Source organism: Macaca mulatta, chromosome 6 (genome assembly GCF_049350105.2).
Source record: "Macaca mulatta isolate MMU2019108-1 chromosome 6, T2T-MMU8v2.0, whole genome shotgun sequence".
NCBI lineage: Eukaryota > Metazoa > Chordata > Mammalia > Primates > Cercopithecidae > Macaca > Macaca mulatta.
The window spans coordinates 61,448,981-61,469,229 of NC_133411.1; the positions used below are offsets into that span (position 1 = coordinate 61,448,981).

Below are 20,249 nucleotides of genomic sequence, written 5' to 3' on the forward strand. Positions count from 1 at the left end.
CTTATTTGATTTTATAGTAGCTGTTTATTTTATTTTAAATATTGATTTTGTTTCTCAGCCAAAGCTTAATGTTAAACCTTGGAAAAAAATTGTTTCTTACAGGGCTGATCCCTTATCCAACATGGTTCTAACCTTCCGTACTAAAGAAGATGCAGTTTCCTTTGCTGAAAAAAATGGTATGTTTGGTCTGTTTTTGACAGAGTCAAGATATGGTTTTATGTTCTTACCTTAATTAAAATCAATCGGGTATACAGAATTTGAGTTGAAATCCAGTGCTTTCAATGTATCTAATATTTAATGTATCTAATCCAGTGGTTTCAGACTTTTTAATCTGCGTCAGAACACCCACCTCCAAAAAAAAAACCTAAATTGGAATACTCATCTAACATGTAAAAGACAAAGTGCTCTAATTTAAAGTACAGACAGGGAATGAAACTACTGAACACCTACCTTGTTTATGAATTCGTCTGTAAAATTACTAACATTTGGTTAAACTTAATTGAACATATATGGCAGCCTAGTCCAGTTTTGACACCTCCATTTACAATTAAGTTCTTTGAGCCAAAATGCAATGCCAAAATCTAGTCTATTAATCTATTTAATAACTCTTCAATTATTTGAAAATATTGTCATATTGCCTGTAAAATTTCCCTTCAGCCTAAATGCCCACATTTGCTACTTTTCTAGATATGGTGGGCGTAATACCAACCCTAATCTCAACTGTATAATAATATTAATGTGGCCTAAGAGTATATTCGCTTTTAGGGCAGCCACCTAACATCATTGGGTTATATTGATCTTGCTATCAACAAAAATGCAAAATGTCTTCCTTTTTCCTTATTTTCTGCTGTTAAGCCCACATAGTATAGTGAAAGGAAGTTTTGTAGTCAGACTAGTGTGGATTCTAATCTTGATTATGCCACTTTGAAGCTATATGATTTTGGATTAGTTTCATAATGGACAATGTTTCTTAGTTGAAATAAGGGTACCTACCTCATGAGGCGGGAGATAGCTGATACATAATAGATACTCTACTTGATAACTATTAGTTCTGACCTTCATCTCCCTCCAGCCAGTATGTCTGCTGTTTGTTTTCCTTAGATTCAAATGCACTACTAAACATTTGTACCTAATGTATCCTGTTATTCTAGTTTGTCAAATTGAATTTGTCTAAGTGCATCGTCACTGTAAGGCAGTATATAAAAATAAGAGATTATTAGTGTTGTCTAACATATCTGACATACAAATGTGAAAGCCCTATAAAGGTTATAATCTAACATATTTGCTTTCTTTTCCACTTGGTATTGTATAGCTTATGATTAAAAGTCTGAAGTTAACCTATCGGCCTTTGAATCTGTGTTGAGTCACTACCTGTATGACTTTATACTTCTGTTTCCCCATATGTGCAATGAGAATTACTATGAGGATTAAATGAGTTAATAAAAGTAAAAGTGCATAGTTAGACTAGGGTCTCACAAATAGTAAGTATATGATAGTATATAAATATATCCTATTATGTTATTAATAGACTTTAAAAAACTTTTTTCAAAAGGTTCTTAAGTGTAATTCCTTATTTATACTTTCTTGGCAAGTTCCAAGTTTCTTAATTACATAATTGTTCTTAAAAGTGGTCTTTTAAAATATTATTTTGACTTAAAATAACATTGCTCTCTTTTTAAACTGTAACATAGTTATGGAAAACAGTTCCATTAATTTTTTTATCTTTTCAGCTTACCATATTTCATGTCCAACACTTTGAAAATTATTCCTTTGAAGTCTGTGACGTGAGTTTAATAACAGGAAATCTAATTAAATTGTTAAATCCCTGATTAGTCTTTCTCTAAGTGGTCACAAGGACTGCATGACTACAGTTGCCATGTGAATTGCTGGTGTGAGCTCACCACTGTTCCTATTAAAATCAAGTGGCTTTCTCATCTGACTTCTACCTCCCCAGGAAAGAAAATTGAGGAACACTATCAAAGTCTATAGAAAGTGTAACTTTAAAAAGCCTAATGGTTAGTGACATAAAATTGTAGGCTAACAGTGAATCAGGAATTTTAACCTATAAGATAGCAGAACTATGTCCTGTCTTGGTTACTGCTTTGTGCCTAGCACCCAGCACAAAACCGGACATATAATGGACACTCAATATCTGATGGAATAAATGACTTTCTAAAATGTATTTCTCTGGCCGGGCACAGTGGCTTATGCCTGTTATCCCAGCACTTTGGGAGGTTGAGGTGGGTGGATCACTTGAGGTCAGGAGTTGTAGACCAGCCTGGCCAACAAAGCAAAACCCTGTCTCTACTAAAAATACAAAAATTACCTGGGCATGGTGGTGCACGCTTGTAGTCCTAGCTACTCAAGAGGCTGAGGCGGGAGAATCACAAGGCGGAGGTTGCAGTGAGCTGAGATCCTACCACTACACCCCAGCCTGGGTGACAGAGTGAGACTCAGTCTCAAAAAATAATTAATAAATAAATAGAAACATATTTCTTTACTCAAGAATTTGAAACCATTCTCATCTCCTGGAAACGTCCTCAATGATTATTCCACTCTTGATTTCGCTATAGTACTTACGATCTGCCTTATTTATTTAATGTATAGCATTCTATGTCTTTAAATAGATAAAGCCTGTTTCTTCAGCTACAGTGGAAGCAAGATCTAAATAAACACCATTGAAGCATTACAGAAGTGGAGGTGGGGGATCTTTTCCAAATTCCACAGCATCCCCTTCCTTCTGATTTGCCCCTCTTGGGTAGGTAAATAGTAGTGAAGGACATACAAATGGATCCTCCCTGTCCCCCAGCTAAGTCATCTGTTGTCAGCTAGTGCTATTGAAGGTTGAGTGAACCAATGTTCTGATAAGTTAAGGCATTAAAAAAAAAAAAAAGTTCAGATGCACTACTATGTAAAGACTACTGGATTAAGAGGCTGGTAACTAAGATTCTCATTCCACAGTGGTCTGCCTCACAGCAGAACTTGAACAAGTCATACTTCAGTACACTTAGCCTTTTAGAAGCATATTTCTTTATCTTTGAAATGAGAAGTGGATTGGGTAATGTTCAAAACATATAGACTTAAGGATGTTAAAGCCCATGGGCTAGTTCATATATGTCTTTATTTCCTTGCTATCTAGCCCAGTGCCCTAATCATATGCTGTCTAGGGGAAAATGAGTTTTTGTTAATACAGCTGATTCTGTGTTAACAGTAAAATATGACAAAGGTTATACATTTATGGGCGTTAGTGCTTTCCTTTCAGTAGTATCTAGAAATAGGAAGTTAGGGTAAAACTGCCACATTCCTACACAAAAGATGATTTGTATATCATTTATCAAATTATATTTTATATTAATGTAGCCTAAAAGTATATTAGCTTTTGACAGTTATCAAATTGTATTTGATAATTGATATACAAATCAAATATCAATTGTATTTGATATACAGTTGATTATTTGTATATCAATTCAGGGACTATTCTGAAAATAAAAGCCTACCTTTCATCACCTTAGTTTTTTCATTTCCCTTTTAAATGTCAAATAAAAAGAGAAGTCATGAGCATGGTTTCCCTTGACATTAAAGACTGTAGAAAATCAATACAATACGGGGAGTAAGATTTTCAGATTCAGTTGCTTTCTGGAAAACTTTTTTTTGAGAGGGGATGGGGAGACAGTCTCACTCTGTCACCCAGGCTAGAGTGCAGTGGCATGATCTCTACTCAATGCAACCTCCACCTCCCAGGTTCAAGCGATTCTCCTGCCTCAGCTTCCTGGACTACAGGCATGCCACCACCATGTCCAACTAATTTTTTTTTTTTTGAAGAGACAGGAGTTTCACCATGTTGGCCAGGCCAGCCTTGAACTCCTGACCTCAGATGATCCACCCGCCTTGGCCTCCCAAAGTGCTGGGATTACAGGCGTGAGCCACTGCACCCAGCCTTACAAAACATATTTAATGCCCCCTAATTATATTTTGAGACTTGGGTAATAAGTATTATCACCACAGAAAGTAACATAAACACTAAATCATGAGCTAGGCACTATGCTAAGTGCTTTTCATTCTCATTTAGTAACTCTATGAAGCAGGAACAGTTATCTCCATTTAATTGTTCAAGGAAACAGGTTTAGAGACATTAAGTAACAGGGTCACTGACATACTTACAAGAAGGTGAACAAGTTTTACTTGAACAGTGGTGTTTATTCATTTATATATGGTCTATGACTGCTTTTCAGCTACAGTGGTAGAAAAGTAGTTGTAATATAGACTATATGGCCCCAGAGCCTAAAAATAATTACTACTTGGCCCTTTACAGAAAATTTTAGGTGATCTCTAGTCTAAACTGTTATGTATACTGCCTCAATACTCTGACATTTGTGTAAGTCCCAAAATACCTTTTATTCAAACATCTTCAAAAGTCTGTGTTTAATAGACAAATTCCTCAACTGATAATTCAAAGTTCTTCACAGTATAGGCACCAACTTATTACCAAAGCACTAACAAGTTTTATCTTACTGTGTTCCAACTCTACTTTCTGCCCTTACATTCCAAACCTGCTATACACCTTACTCCCTCTACAAGCTCATTAATACTGTTCTCATTCTTATCCCTGCCTATGAAACTCCAACCTAGTCTTCAAAGTCTATTTCATATGCTGTCTCATTTCTTGATCCCTTTTCTTATTCCCCTCCTTCACTTCCACCTCCCGTCTACTACTGGATGAACTCCTCTTTCTTCCTTTTAACTTTCACAGTAATTTGTTCCTTTCTTGCAGCTCTTATAGTATGGTTTTCTCTTTTACCTTTTTTGTACTGCACTCAGTCAGAAGCATGTTGAACACACCCTATTTTATGTCAGCGCTATATGGCTAGGCTCTGGGGATAGTTAAATAAGGCATGGTTCTTACACTCAAACTGTAATATTTTATCCTGCCTATTGGATTATAAGAATTTACCAGGGAAAACAAGTCCTATTTATATTTTAATGTGCTCAATAAATATTGGTGAATTTTAACAGCAAATTTAGTAATATTGTAAATGATTCTCCAGATTATGCTTTAAACTTTTCTTTATATCACCTTAATTTGGTGACTTACTGTTTTTTTTAGAAGAACTGTTAATCTGTTAATTCCCTGTAATTAGAAACCTGAAGAAAGCAAAGTATAGTAGGATGATTAACAATTTATTACATTTTAGTGTGTTTGTAAAATACAACTAATGAATGTTTTCCTGTCAAGTTAATTTGGAGTTTATCCTGAGTTTATTAAGGTTTAGCATCCTGAAGTGTATTGAAACATACATAAAATGATGATTTCATAATGTTTGAATTGCTTCCAAACTGTATGTTATTTATTCTAAACTCTCCCTTTGATAGGATATCAAAACCTAGAGAAGTTAACAAAACAAGCCCCAGATCAATCACATTGCTTCTGACAACGCCTAACCTTCTAGATTCCAAGTCCAATGGTTTTCCTGATACTATGATGCTAGTAGATCTTAACAAATAATAATCTGGATCTACACGAATCCAATATGGTAGCCACTAGCCACATGTGATTTTAGCTCTTGATATGTGTTTAATTCGAATTTAGATGTGCTGTAAGTGTAAATGCACACTGGATTTCAAAGATTTAGTATAAAAAAACAAAATATCTCAATTCTTATTTTATGAAGTGATAATCTAGAAATATTGGACTTAAGTAAATTATTAAAATTAATTTTATATATTTCCTTTTATTTCTTTAATGTGGCTACTAGAAACTTATGTATGGCTTCATATTTCTACTGAACAGCACTGATACATTTAGCAATATACAGTTTATACATTATATATATATTCTATGTAAATAGAATATTCTATATAAATAGTTCATTAAATAATTCCTGTAGTAAATGTGAGAAACAGGAAAATCATATCCAACTTGGAAAAGTTCAAATGTAATACTTCTTAAGAAATATAGTTCTGTTCTTCAGGTACTCTTACCTAGAATGAATTAAGGATATGTAGAAACTCTTGTTACTTATAAAATAATATAGAGATACTGTAGGTCTCTACAGAGATACTATAGTGTTCCTATAGTATCTCTAGAGTATAATATAGAGATACTATATATATATTTACTATATAGATATATGGAATAGACTATAGAGTATCTCTAGACTATATATTATATATATTATATATACTATCTAGATCGTATCTATATATAGAGATAATATACTATATATACTCTATATAGTGTACTCTAGAGATGCTATAAGTTTCTATAGTATCTTTATAGTAGAGATAATAGGGAGGGATAATAATGTAGGGATGTACTGTATACCTATAGTATCTCTATAAGTACACAAGTTCCCCCATTAATCATCTGTTTTCAGTTCTTAACCAAATAAGGTATTATGCAGGCTCATCTTTTTATATAAGAATACTCTCATTTTTGAGATGAAAAGAAGTTCTCTTTATCCTGCTATTGATAATTTCTGCAGCTGTCCCCTCAGCTTATATCTTTTTTGCATAGCTCGCTCTTCTTTACCTCACTTCTTATGGAAGGCTGGTGTTCTGAAATTGGGGAGTGGAAAAGAAGAAAAGATTGAATGTTCCCTATGACTTCTTTTTCTCCCTTTTTCCACTACCATGTCCCCAAACATACTGACACACAAAGCAAATATAAATAACCCCTGATTCTTTTAGCCTTAACCTTAGGGCCTCATCTTAAACATCTTAAGCTCAGCATCTATTCCAAAGGAACTCTTTAATGATAACGTTTCTTTGTAAAGAGGGAAAAAGAATATCTGGGGTTTCCTCTGAAATGTAGATGAACCTCAGTTCAGTTCTTTGTGTACTAAAAAGACTCACCTTTCTCACCCATGTGGCTTTTGTCTTTCCTTGTGTTATGTAGTAAGTGATGGGGTAGAAGGATCGGGGTGGAGGAAGCTACATCATGGAGAGAGGAGGTGGAAGACAGCTGTGGAAAATTTGGACGGTGGAAGACTAGAATCTACTACCATTTACATGCTAATGAAAACTAGAAATGGCCTTTTTTCCCCCGTTTGATCTGATTTGAAACTTTGTGACTTTTCTCTAGTATGTCATTTTACCCCCTGTGTTTTTCTCATTGTTGTTAGCTATAAAACTCTTTGAAATTCTCAAAATAAAGGAAGGTTTCTTTCAGGAATAGGAGGGCTGAGGACAAGCTGTGAAACTGCATTCTGTTCATAGTGGGTCTATTGAGGTGGAAAACCCGCCTCCGAAGTAATAGAAGGTAGAAGCAGGGAAGGAAACAGGTCTGGCCCTGGATCCAGGACAATAAAGAAAGAAATAATTGGAGATGTAGCTTAGTACTTAGAATTATCCCAGAAGTGAACATCAGTAAGGTCTGGGCTTCCACCTAACGTAACTTCTTATGAGGGTCTCAACCTCACATCCATGTATCTTAAAAAAACAAAACGAAACAAAACAAAAACTCAAAGGCAAGAATCATGACTTTCATATAGGTATAAAATGCAAGTAAAAGAATTTATTTTACTCATATAAGGGGACAAGGCAGATATCATAACCAGTTTAAAGTAAAAGTCAAAACAGCGCTAATTCGTGTGAAATAAAGAAATGTAGTGGATTGCAAATAGAGACAAAATTGGGTTTTGGTGGGGGAGGTCTATTAAGTAGAACACAGGACAGAAATTACATGTGTATCAATTGTGTACAACTTAAAAAGAATTGCCCGGTAGCTAAAAGATAAGGAACTGATCTAAAATCTGACCTGGAAGGGAAAGGGTGTGCTAGAAACAATGCATAGTTTTCCATTGAAACAAAAATTTTTATTTTTCTATTCCTTCTCCGTTTTGATTAGGAGATAATCTCAGCGAGAGATTATTTGTGATCACAAAATAAGACTGGTATGATAGTTAGCCTTATTATTTACATACGTGTAGCAAGAGTGTTAATTTGTCATATACGCTTTCTTGTTTGCTTTGGTGAAAGTTTTTACAAGGAATCTCTGATTGGACTTTTAAGTCTCTTGAGCTAGGAAACCACGCTGGGAACTTGCCACTAGATTTATTTGGGTATTACCTTTTAATTTGGGCAAATTCCTCCTTTCTCAGGATCTCCAAAATATCCTAAGAGTCCTTGCTACCATAAGACTGGGAATCCTATAAGCCAAGTGCTAGGCCACTTTTCCCAGAAGGACGTATTGTTATTGGACATATGCAAATAACTGTATTGTCATGAAAATAAGAATACTCAATTAGAGTTTCTGAATTCTGGAGGAGTCATGGAGAATGAGATATTATTTACAAATATTTCAATTTACAAAGTAAACTCTACTAAATTGTAATGAGTTATAGATACCTTAAGATGAAAGAGAGCTTTCTTACATGTACAAAGAATACATTGAGACAATATCAGCAATATTCCAAACATAAAATTATGATCGATCCTCATCAGTTCTTCAGTCCTATATAATTATTATTTGTTCTACTGGATCATAAATGTATCTGCTTCTTGACTAGCGCTCTGGATATCCTGACTCAGTCTACTTGTATGGTCTTAAAATTAAGTGATGGCATCAAAAGCCTCTACCCTCAAAGCATCTGGCATGGGCCATTTCCGCAGGGTTCTGAGACAGTCCTTGTTTGTTGAAGATAAAGCACTCTGCTGTGTAGCTGATTGCAAGAGTTTGCCAGGAAGCATCAGAGTAAAACAAAAAAAAATAAAAACTATTTGTAGATTATAAAAGACAAAATGGCTGTAGTTAACATTACTGGTAATTTTATTTCCTTCTTTTTTTTTTTTTTCTTTTTTTTGAGACAGAGTCTCACTCTGTTGCCCAGGCTAGAATGCAATGGCGTGATCTTGGCTCACTGCAACCTCAGCCTCCTGGGTTCAAGCGATTCTCCTGCTTCAGCCTCCCAAGTAGCTGGGACTACAGGCGCCCACCACCATGCTCAGCTAATACAGCTAATATTTTGTATTTTAGTAGAGATGGGGTTTCACCATGTTGGCCAGGCTGTTCTCGAACTCCTGACCTCAGGTGATCCACCCACCTCAGCCTCCCAAAGTGCTGGAATTAGAGGCGTGAGCCACCATGCCTGGCCCATTAATGGTGAGGCAGGAGAATGGCGGAACCCAGGAGGCGGAGCTTGCAGTGAGCTGAGATCACGCCACTGCACTCCAGTCTGGGCAACAGAGCGAGACTCCGTCTCAAAAAAAAAAAAAATTAAAGTGAAATATATGGTTAAGAGTTCATAGCAAGAATAATGCAACTTAATCCACAAACATTTTCAGCAAAATATCTGGTAATGTGGTCACTTAAGCCTATTTTCAAAGACAGTGAATATTCATCTGATTTATAAAAACGAACATATTCTTTTATGGAGAAAAAATCTTGAGATACGACATAATAATACTGAAACATAACATGAATATGCTTGGCATATATTTAAAATATATAAATATCAAGTAAAAAGATTTAAGTCTGGAGTATGTCCTAAATATCAGTATATTAATAAAACTCCGAGAAGTGACATTGATTTCCAGTTGACATTTACTGGCCTAGAAGATGCAATATTTAAACTACAGAAGTAAAGATGCAATCAAGTTAATGTTTTTATTAAAAATAACAAATTATGACTGATAAACTATACTGTAATTATTTGTTGGGCAAAGCAGTACAAGGACTCAGGTAAATAGAACACATCTTGAGCAGTGAAGGCATTGATAATTCCCCAGGAACTTACCATATAGCATAAATTTTGGTTAATAACACTTTTCCCATGAAATATAACCTTGGGATGGCTAAGGATCTTTTCTGAATTGACAACTTTTCTCATAGTTGACAGCTCTTCCCAAGTAGCTCATTAATTATAGCATATAAAATAAACCTAATTCTTTTTAGCACCTCTGTTTTCACAAAATGAAAGAATATATCTTTGTAATTTTCCAGAGGCCCTCTAGGGAATCTCAAAGATAATTCTAGGTGCAATGATATCCTGAAAGTTTTATTTTACATTTAGGATTCAGTTGTGGGAAGGTAAATATCAAAAGTTGTCAGGAGATGTGAACAGTTAGGATAGATATAGAATCACAGGTACCTGAGAAATGATATGTGGCCACTCACTGCAAAGTCACAATAAAACTTAAACATAGAAAGTAATATGATGGTAAAGAACCTTAGCTCTTAGCATTCTCTTTCTCTTTCTGGCACAGTCACTTTACTTGAGGACATAACTATTCTCTTTTTCCTTTAATAAACAAAAACATATCTCTTAACCTTGCATGCAGAGTTTTACCTCTCTACCACCATTTCTCCTATTCGAGTTTCATTTATATGTATCTTTTAACGAAAGTGACTGATTCCATAGAGAAACTGGGAGATGGATAATTGAAATGGTTACACATCAGCATTTTAGTAGACTAGCAGATCTCATAAATACACGTAACTTTCTATAGCTATATGCATTCCTTATACTCCAGCTTCTCCAGGTGGCAAAAATGAAAATGTTCACTAACGAACCCAGAGATACAGCCTCTCTGTAGCATATGAAAATAAGTAGCAAGAGTATATACATTTAAAATTTTGCTTAGTAATTATAGTGGAGAAAATATGTCTTTTCTCACCCATCACATAGGTGCATCTCCTATAATAAAGGACAGTTAAAAATAGAAAAGCACATATTTAATGTAAATTTTATGTGATACAGGACCCTTCAGAAATGAAAACCCAAAGAAACAGGAATACTTGTGTATTTTATGCTAAATTTGAAGAAGAAGTACATTGTGTGTGGAAATATGACTGGATAAAGAAAGTATGATCCAGTAGTAATAAGCTAGAGGGAACTTAGCCAGGCCTGTTTGTTCAGATTCTTCTCTTAAGTCCATCCCTCTGTAATATTCTTTGCCTCTGGGTTATAGGGCACATGAATGTCTTATGATTTCTTCCATGAGAAGGCCAGGGAATTATTTTATGGTCTACTTCAAGGTACAAGGGTGGGAGGAGGTCAGAGTGGCCTTCTCTGTTTCTTCAAATGCCAAGGTGCCATTATTTTAGGGTAGCATGTCCTGAACCCTATCATTATCAATGGATTAGTATTCTGTCTTACTTAGAAGAGATCTAGGGTTCACAACTAATTGATCACAAACGATTACAGATTTCGTTACTCCTTTTCCACTCCCACAGCTTGACTCCACTAGTCTTAAAAAATAATTAAAAAAATAAGTAAAAGATCTGGATATCTAATAAATATCTATTAATTACTTGACGATCTTGGAAATTAATTTTGAAGGTGACATATTACAAAACATAATTATTGTTGAAATAAAGTTGTCAATAATGAATCAATTTGGTTAATCATAGGTTTACATTTTTCATGACTAAACATTAAACAAGTAATTCTGGCTTATTTGATCAGTAAACATATTTGGTAATTAAAAAAATACACAAGTGGAATAAAAGTCTTGTTTGTATATTTAACATTGATAAACCAGAGAAAACCTTGTTGTTTTATTAAACCAAAATTATTAGTCTTGTTTGTCAAGATTTACCTACACGATATGAACTTGAAGTCTCAAAATGTTTGTTAGTTGCTCTAAGAGTACTCTTTAAGTACTCTTAAAAATTTCTAGCACACTGAACGTATTAGAAGTTCCATTTTCTTCTTCTCTGAAAATTTTAAGATTCAATTTACATAATCACTTATTTTTCTCTATAAGCTAATCAGAACAGAGTTCCTTAAAAAGACTTTATAATCTAATTCATCAATGCCACCTAAAGGTAGAAAAGCCTTAAATACATGCACAGTAAGGCTTTTCTCTATACAGACATTGATAGACATATAGTCACACAGAGTTTATAACTTCAGTTCTAAACTTTCAGCCATTAGTTAATAATACAAAATGATGAAATACCAAAGAGCTGTTCTTTTCTGAGTACTAATTCTTAATTGATTTGAGTCCAAAATAGAATAGATTAACAAACTAGATTCTCCATTTTTTTCCTACCCAACAGAGAATAGACCTCTATAAACCATTAAGCCATTTACGGGGATCATCAGATGGTCAGATTGCAAAACCAATTCCCCAGATTAGTAGAGAGCAAAAGACCAGAGTCAGCAGAATTGTCTTGCTGCTGGATTCACCTTTTAGAGCCAAGAAAAGACGTATGCAGGCTTAAGCATAAGGTATACCATTTCTTTGATGAAGAAGTTTGCCTGCATTTGGTCGATAAATCTATAAGATGTCTCAAGGGGACCTCCAAAATTGTTAAATTTTCCAGAAAAAGATACATTGACTCTAGCATAGATATACAATAAACATGTATTGAAGGATTTTACTCATCTGATACAAGGGAGCAGGGCAAATGTTATAACCAGTTCAAAGGACAAGTCAAACAGCACAGATTTATGTAGGGTAAAGAAACGTTGAGATGAATTGCAAATTGAGACAAAACTGATTTTTCCAGGACTGGGTTGAGAGGGGAGTCAAAGCTACGAGAAAGGACAGACTTTATGTATCTATCAGTTATAGGTGATTCTCCTTATTTACAGTTAATGTTTTTTGTTTTTTGTTTTTTGAGACGGAGTCTCGCTCTGTCACCCAGGCTGGAGTGCACTGGCACGATCTCAGCTCAGTGCAAGCTCCACCTCCCAGATTCACACCATTCTTCTGCCTCAGCCCCCCAAGTAGCTGGGACTACAGGTGCCCGCCACCATGCCTGGCTAATTTTTTGTATTTTTAGTGGAGATGGGGTTTCACCGTGTTAGCCAGGATGGTCTTGATCTCCTGACCTCATGATCTGCCTGCCTCGGCCTCCAAAAGTGCTGGAATTACAGGCGCAAGCCACCGTGCCAGGCCCCACAGTTACGTTCTTTAAAGTCACTATGAAACACTAAATTAGCAAGAATTCTTATTCCTGGGGATATACATGGTTAGGTTCCTGCAGGCCTCTGGTCACATAGTTTGTCATCTGACGAGTACATAACCTTTTTCTATGTGTGTTTTTGTTTAAAGACACCTTATTTAATACAGTTAATTCATCAACATTGAACTCACAACCAACAGCACTATAACTCATGCCTAAACAAAGCTAATCTGAAACACGTATTGGCACATCACAGCTTTCTTGGAACACTAGATAACATTTCAGCACACTGTTTGGGGACCATTTTAAACAGTGAAATTACCAAAAACCAGCACAAAAATGCAAAAAACTGGCACTAAATAGAGCACAGAAAGTATGCTTGTTTACAGTATGAGAGCTGAAACAAGAAGGCAGAGCGTTATCCTGCTTCCCTTCATTTAGAAATGTGTGTTACAGGACTCAAATTTTTTGGCATTCTCCACATGTCACAAATGACCACAGAAGCACCATGGGTGTTGATTTAGGAGTCACAAACTTTAGTTAATAGGTGAATTCACGAAAGATTTTTTTTTATATACATAGCTTTTTCCTCCCAGTGTCTAATCCCGTATCCTGTCTGTGGCTGGGAAAATACTGCTAAGGCAAGGGCGACAGCGAGCATGCAAGCGAGAGCGCGCGCGAGAGCTAGAGAGAATTATATATGGTGGCTTAGTGACATTTGTGATATATTGTAGATTAAATAGGATTCTGAGAATCCCTATGAGTAGCTTGCAGATCTCTGGGAGTGGTTTTTGGCTATTTGTGTAGTTTTTTTTCTCCAGAAAAATGTGTTCTAAATTTCTAATGACTGATTTTCAGATGTACTTTTGGAACACAACAGCTGGAGTAGTGGATTACTATCTTGGTTTGTTTTGTGGCAAATGCTGAATAATTCCAACTACTCTTTTGAAAATAATAGTAATATTACATAACAAGTATATTATTTGAAAAGATAAAATTTCAAGGAGCCGTTGACTGTCACATCAAAGCAGTATTGAGAGGTGTCACAGCTACAGCAGGTGTAGGGTACTACTAATCTAACAAATATTTCAGGTGCCTCATGTTTTCACCTTATTTGCTTGTTTAAATCACTGTATATAAACTTATGGGAAGACTTGCTTTGCAGTGTATCCAAAACTGCTGTTATTTCTCCATAGTATTTTCTAAAGATCTAGGATACTTTTACGTTATTCTGAACCATTTACCCCCTACCCTACCCTACCCCCATATTATATATCTAATTGGTAATTTCAAAGTAAAGATACTTTTAAAGTGAAATTCCTAAAAAGCTATTTTTCTTTTCTGCTCCTTAAAATTATATGTTAGGGTTATGCTCTGCTTTCAGCCAGATATAATATGGGTGCATAGCCTGGTGAAGAATCTAGAAACCTGCCAAGTACCAGTGTACTTTGCTTTGGCCTCCCAAAGCTTTGCTCTTCTGATCCCATGCTTCAGTTGGAAGTGACTGTCAGTTATGTCAGTTTGTGCCAAATTATGTGGTAGTTCTTGTTCTGTGCACAAATGGAGAGTAGGAAAAATCATTTAGCTGTTCACTTCCAAACTCATGTCAGGGTTTGAGATTAGGTTATTAGAGAAGAAAGACCTTTAACAGAACGTCAATCAAGGTTGAGGTAAAACATTTCGCAAGCAATAAAAGAACTGATGGATGTTTGTATTTTTATATTACTGAACCATAAATGAAATGATTCTGCATAAAAATGAATGGAATTGATTTTATTTTTCTGTCTTATATGTGGAATTCGTAAGTTAATTGTGGCCTGGTTTTGTTCAGAGGTTGGGGATTTTGGGCATTTGAAAAGATTATACCATTTATATCATAGGAAATAGAATATTCCAACCACAATGTGGAGATCTACAAAATAAACTGGCATATTTCAGAAAAAAAAATTGGGCATGGGATGTTAGAGATCACATTTTAAGTTTACTACAGCATTTTCCAAAGGGAAGTGATACTAGGGCTTAAAGTTCAAGCTATTTTTGTGAAAGCATTTCAGTGTGTGAAACAGCAAAGGGAGTCAGCTTCTCATCATTTAGGTGCTGGTAGTTGGGTTTGTGGCAAATCTGTGCCATATGGCTACTGTCCTCTAGGAAGTGACGGCAGCACTGGGAGCTTTACCCATCCCTGGGGCAGCTGCCTTGGACTCCATTGCTTTGATCTTCTTCTGTTGCACAGCTGGGAAGAGCAAGGGGCTGGTTTTCAGTACCCTATAGGACAACATATGGGACCATTATGATTGTAGACTATACCTTCATTTTATATAAGCATATAAGCATTCTTCGGAGAGTGCAAGTATTTTCACTTCCATGTTCCCATTCAGAAAAACAAGTTTGGGCTCTTTCTTTAAAAAAAAGAAAATATATATATATATTTATCTATTTTAGGGTTAAAAAGGACACTGTTATAGAAATTTAAACATTTAATATCTATATTTTATTTCTTGCAAAATATATTCTTTCTTTTTAGCAACAAGTTTCAAATAGGAAGTAGGAAAGATGAGTATAATTTGTGTAACTTACCTATTCTTAAGCACACATGCTTAATGTCCTTTCAAGTGTTGTCCTTTTTAGCTCAACTTCACTGTTTGCTCAGGTAACCTTTATATTCGAGTATAGTGGGACCAGTAAATTTGTTCATCCAGGCACTGTAAGGAGGAGGATGCTTGGAAATGTGATCAGATTCTTAACAGTATCTCAAAAAACAGCAAATGTTTATTATGATGACAGCCCTACATAGTAGAAAAGTTTTCTGAATAATGAATAGAAAATCCAAAGATGTCCGTGGATTCTTTCTTTAGTTTTAGTCTCTATTGTGAATTGTCATTGGACTTCCTCATATACTCCTTTGCATTTAGGGAAGCACAGTTGCATGTGCAACTTTGGAAACAAAGTTGTTTATCACAGAGAAATGGGAAGATAATAAATGTTTTGCCCTACACATCCTAACAATCATGAGTGGTCAGTGGTAATTATATAGAGATGGATCTTATTAGCAAATGCAGGCTTCTTCTGTGTGTATTTTTGTTTGTTTTTCACAGGGTGCTTTGCCCATCCACATTCCAATCCCTGTCATGATACTTCTATTTATTGTTGTTATCAACAATAATCTGGCAACTGTAATCTGGCTCACAATTCCCAGGAGCCAGCTCACTCCTTAGTTACCAGGAAAAAACCCAAACCAGTTGTTCTTTTATGTGTATAAAACTTCATTCTTCTCACATTGCAGTGACCCTGACCACATTTTGAAACTCCATAACCAGAATAGATATTAGATCTGTGTCTGAGATCTGATGTAGTACAGAGAATTCTCCCTGGTGGCTGAAAGGATAATTGAGTGAATGAGAAAGTAACTATCAGGTTTGTGTTTGTGTGTATATTACTGGTTCCTAGATATTTGAGTGCTTTCTCATTTCTGCAGTTTCTTTCCTAATGTCTTTATTGACCTGGTGAGTGTGTGTTGGGAGGTAGTAAGAGGAGAGAGATTTAGGTTTCTTACCTATCATTTGGCAAGAAAAGATTATGGAGGTCTTGGGTTAATTTTCCAGCTGTCATTATAACCAAATACAGAATCTACACTAGAAACCATTTCCTTCCTCACAATTGTGGGAGAGCATATGTGGAACATAGATTTCCCAGGGATTCTTAAAAGTCTTTTCAACATATTTTTTCAAATAAAAGGAAATGAATGAAATAGATAAAACTTGTAATTGCAGAATATTTTTAAAGAAATGCAGTTTTAGGCCGAGCGTGGTGGCTCACACCTGTAATCCCAGCACTTTGGGAGGCCGAGGTGGGCAGATCACAAGGTCAGTAGATCAAGACCATCCTGGCTAACATGGTGAAACCCCATCTCTACTAAAAATACAAAAACTTAACCAGGCGGGTGCCTATAGTCCCAGCTACTCGGGAGGCTGAGGCGGGAGAATGGCGTGAACCCGGGAGGCGGAGCTTGCAGTGAGCTGAGATCGCGCCACTGCACTCCAGCCTGGGCAACAAAGCGAGACTCCATCTCAAAAAAAAAAGAGAAAATAAAAGAAATGTAGTTTTATTAATAAAGTAGTTAGGTGTTAAAGTCCATCTGGGTTAAAATCCTGGTTTTGCCACTTATTAGCCCTGTGACCTTAGGCTGTTTATTTTCTCTATATTTTTTTAAGTTAATGTAAAATTAAGATATATACAATGCCTTCCTTATAGCCATGCAACCTATAAACTCCATACATAAAATTTCAATAAAAATACATTTCAAGCACTCAGCATGGGGACTAGAACATACTACCTAGTGCACCAGGAATGCTCTTGCCTCAGGGCCTTTGCAGTTACTGTTCTCTGCCCACTTCTCAGGGAGGGAGGGCTCCGCTGTATACCCCATCTAAAATGTTTTCTCCTTAGTACTTACTAGGATGTAATACACATTTTTAATTTAGGTATTACTGTATTAGCACCTAATATACTATATACTTACTAACTTTTCTTCCCCTACTAACTTCAAGAAGTTCAGGAAAATTTTGTTTTATTCACTAGTCTGCCTCCACTGTCTAAAAACAGTCTCTGACATGGAGTTGGCAATCAATAATATTTATCAAATGAATGGCAATGCTTGGTAAATATTGTTATACCTCCTTTATTAAATTGAATATTTTTTGTAATTATCAGCATCGTTTGCTGGTTAATATGGGAAGTGCTTAAGAAGTTTATAATTTTAAAGTTGTTATGCTCAGATCACAGTATTAATTTGCTTACCAAAACCCGTTTCTGTAGTTAATAACTAGGTTAGATTATAGCTAGCTATACCCAAAACATCACAAATTCAAATTTAGTGGGCTCTAATGTAATGGAAATTTATATAGAGACATGGTGCTAGGAAGTTGTGAATCAAATTTGAGGACCAGATAATACTTAACATTTATTGAGTGCCTACTATAAACCACAAGAAACAGTGTAGCATAATAGGTAAGGCGTAGCCTCCAAAATCTGGCCAGCTGTGTTTAAATCCTGATTCTGTCCCTTCTTGGCTGAGTGACCTTACGCTAGTTACCTAACCTCTCTGAGCCTCAGTTTACTCAGCTGTACAAGGGGGATAATATTACTTCATATAAAGGTTCTTTCTCATAGAACTCAATAAATGTTAAGTGGGGGTGCTTTCTAAGCACTTTACATGAATTATGACATCCATATGAAGTACAAGACGTGTACTTTAATCCTCATGACAACCTTATGAAATATAAACTTTTCTTATGCCCTTTAGTAAATTTTTTGAAATGGAGATAACTACTTGTTACGTACATACTTTATAAGTCCAGATTCTCTTAAAGTAAGCTATAGCTTTGTAACTTTTTTTTAATGGATAAGAAAGTTCTCAAAACATATTTTCTACTCTGTGAAAATAAGATTATGTTGAGCAAGTAAATTAATATTTTCTCTCCTGGATTCTGATGTTTCATTTGCTTTCCTGCTTCCCCATTTCCTTATAGTTATTGGACTTTCTTTGGAGATGGAGTTCCAGCAGTTGGGAATGTAATATTCTGTTATGGATAAAGTAGATTAAAAGTTTAAAATACTCTGTTAAATGTTGTTACTTTCCTTTGTGTACAGTAGCAGTAGTATACTTTGATGAGTTGAGTTTCATAGGCTTAACTTTTGTGGTAAAACTGAGTACTAACTAAGGGACTATTGAAATGTAAGCTTTGTGGCAGAAGGTACTATACTCACCAAGATCAAGAAGCTCACTTAATTAGACCATATAATAATCACATTTTGGACGTTTTATACGTGACTGCATGATACAGCCATGAATTAGAGGTTTCAAGATGAGTTCTTTGAATAAAATCCTAAGAGAAGAATAAATTACAGGTGTGGGAAAATGGATTTTATGAAGAAAAGTGAATGTTACAGGAGTTGCCTAGCTTAGGGAATAAAAGAATGACTTAATTATATTTTTAAGGAGGAGGATGTTGATTTGTTTCCCATGTTTTAGGAGAACTACAGAATAGAACTTAGTACAGAAAATGTAGACATACATATACCCAGTTTTCAAAATTACAAAATGCTGAAAAGACTTTGGATGGAAAATATAAATACTCAGAAGAGAATAGACAACTTTGATTAGTGGCCCTTACTTTTGTATGCATAAAAATCTCCTGGAATTGATAAAGTGTAGTTTCCTGGGTCCCTACCCGAGATTCTGATCTAGTGGGCCTTTGGTCAGGCCTAACAATTTGCACCGTTTATCAGGTACTCGCATGTGAGTCCAATTAGTGAGATAGCCCTTGAAATAAATGTTGAAAATCTTTTTGAGTTTAATCAGTAGCCTGTCCAAGTCCAGGAGGTTGAACCAAGTAAACTCTCATGGTCCACTTCAACTATGTAGTACACACACGCACCCACACACATGTACATATTTTTCTATATCCCTTTGGAAGAGTTCTAAACTAACTCTTGCAAAGAAACCAATTTTTGGAAGAATAGTGAGGTTGGTTATGTTGTTCATCGCTCTTCATTGCAACTGTTTTTAAAGTCCTTTGTTAAACCACATAGAGCAATGGAAATTTTAATGTAATACATAGATATCAGTAATTGAACAAGGAGAAACTGAATCATAGTTTACATCTTTAACTTGAGATATGGTAAATAATCTGTAGGCAATCTTTTGGACCCTTTTCTCACAGAGGATTATAAGGGAACAAATAGTAAGTATATCTCAGATGTGTTGACATATACTCTTGATGATAAGTGAACATTAAGTTACAAAAGCTAGCCTCCGCTTGCTGTGCTTTTCAGGTATCCTCTTTAATTCTGTTTCTGTGGATTTGTCTTTGTTTTTTCCTCCTAGGATGGAGCTATGACGTTGAAGAGAGGAAGGTTCCAAAACCCAAGTCCAAGTCTTATGGTGCAAACTTTTCTTGGAACAAAAGAACAAGAGTATCCACAAAATAGGTTGGCACTGACTATATCTGTGCTTGACTGTGAATAAAGTCAGCTGTGCAGTATTTATAGTCCATATACATCGCTTAATCTCCTAATAAATTTGACCTTTAAACTATAGATACATTTTGTGGTGTCTATTTTAAATGTCTTTTGATGGCTCAAATTGGGCATGTTTCAATTTCCTATATATAGAGAAGATTTGAGGTGATCATACTTCTGGGAAATCTTGGTACTTAGAATCTGTTAACAGGAATGCTTGAAATCAGCTGCAACATTGAAGTTTTATATTTGTTTTTTATAGCCATTCTCAAGTTAATATTGTTTATAAGTCACCAGCCAACATTATTAAAATGTTGTCTTAGAAATTGTTTTATCATAGGTAGAGAAGTACCCGATAACACTGCAGTCTTACAAA

The 20,249-nt window shown here is 35.4% G+C and overlaps 1 protein-coding gene across 2 annotated transcripts in view; it reads left to right on the top strand.

The window, feature by feature from the left end:
• The window catches only part of NDUFS4 (NADH:ubiquinone oxidoreductase subunit S4), a 116,296-nt gene extending 96,345 nt beyond the window's left edge, over window positions 1-19,951 (top strand). For both annotated transcript variants that reach the window (XM_015140073.3, XM_001096347.5), the window contains 2 exons: window positions 103-176; window positions 19,740-19,951. In XM_015140073.3, coding sequence (XP_014995559.1) covers window positions 103-176; window positions 19,740-19,843 — 178 coding nt within the window. In that variant the 3' untranslated portion in view covers window positions 19,844-19,951. The remainder of the gene's footprint in view (window positions 1-102; window positions 177-19,739) is intronic.
• The last annotated feature ends 298 nt before the right edge of the window (window positions 19,952-20,249 follow it).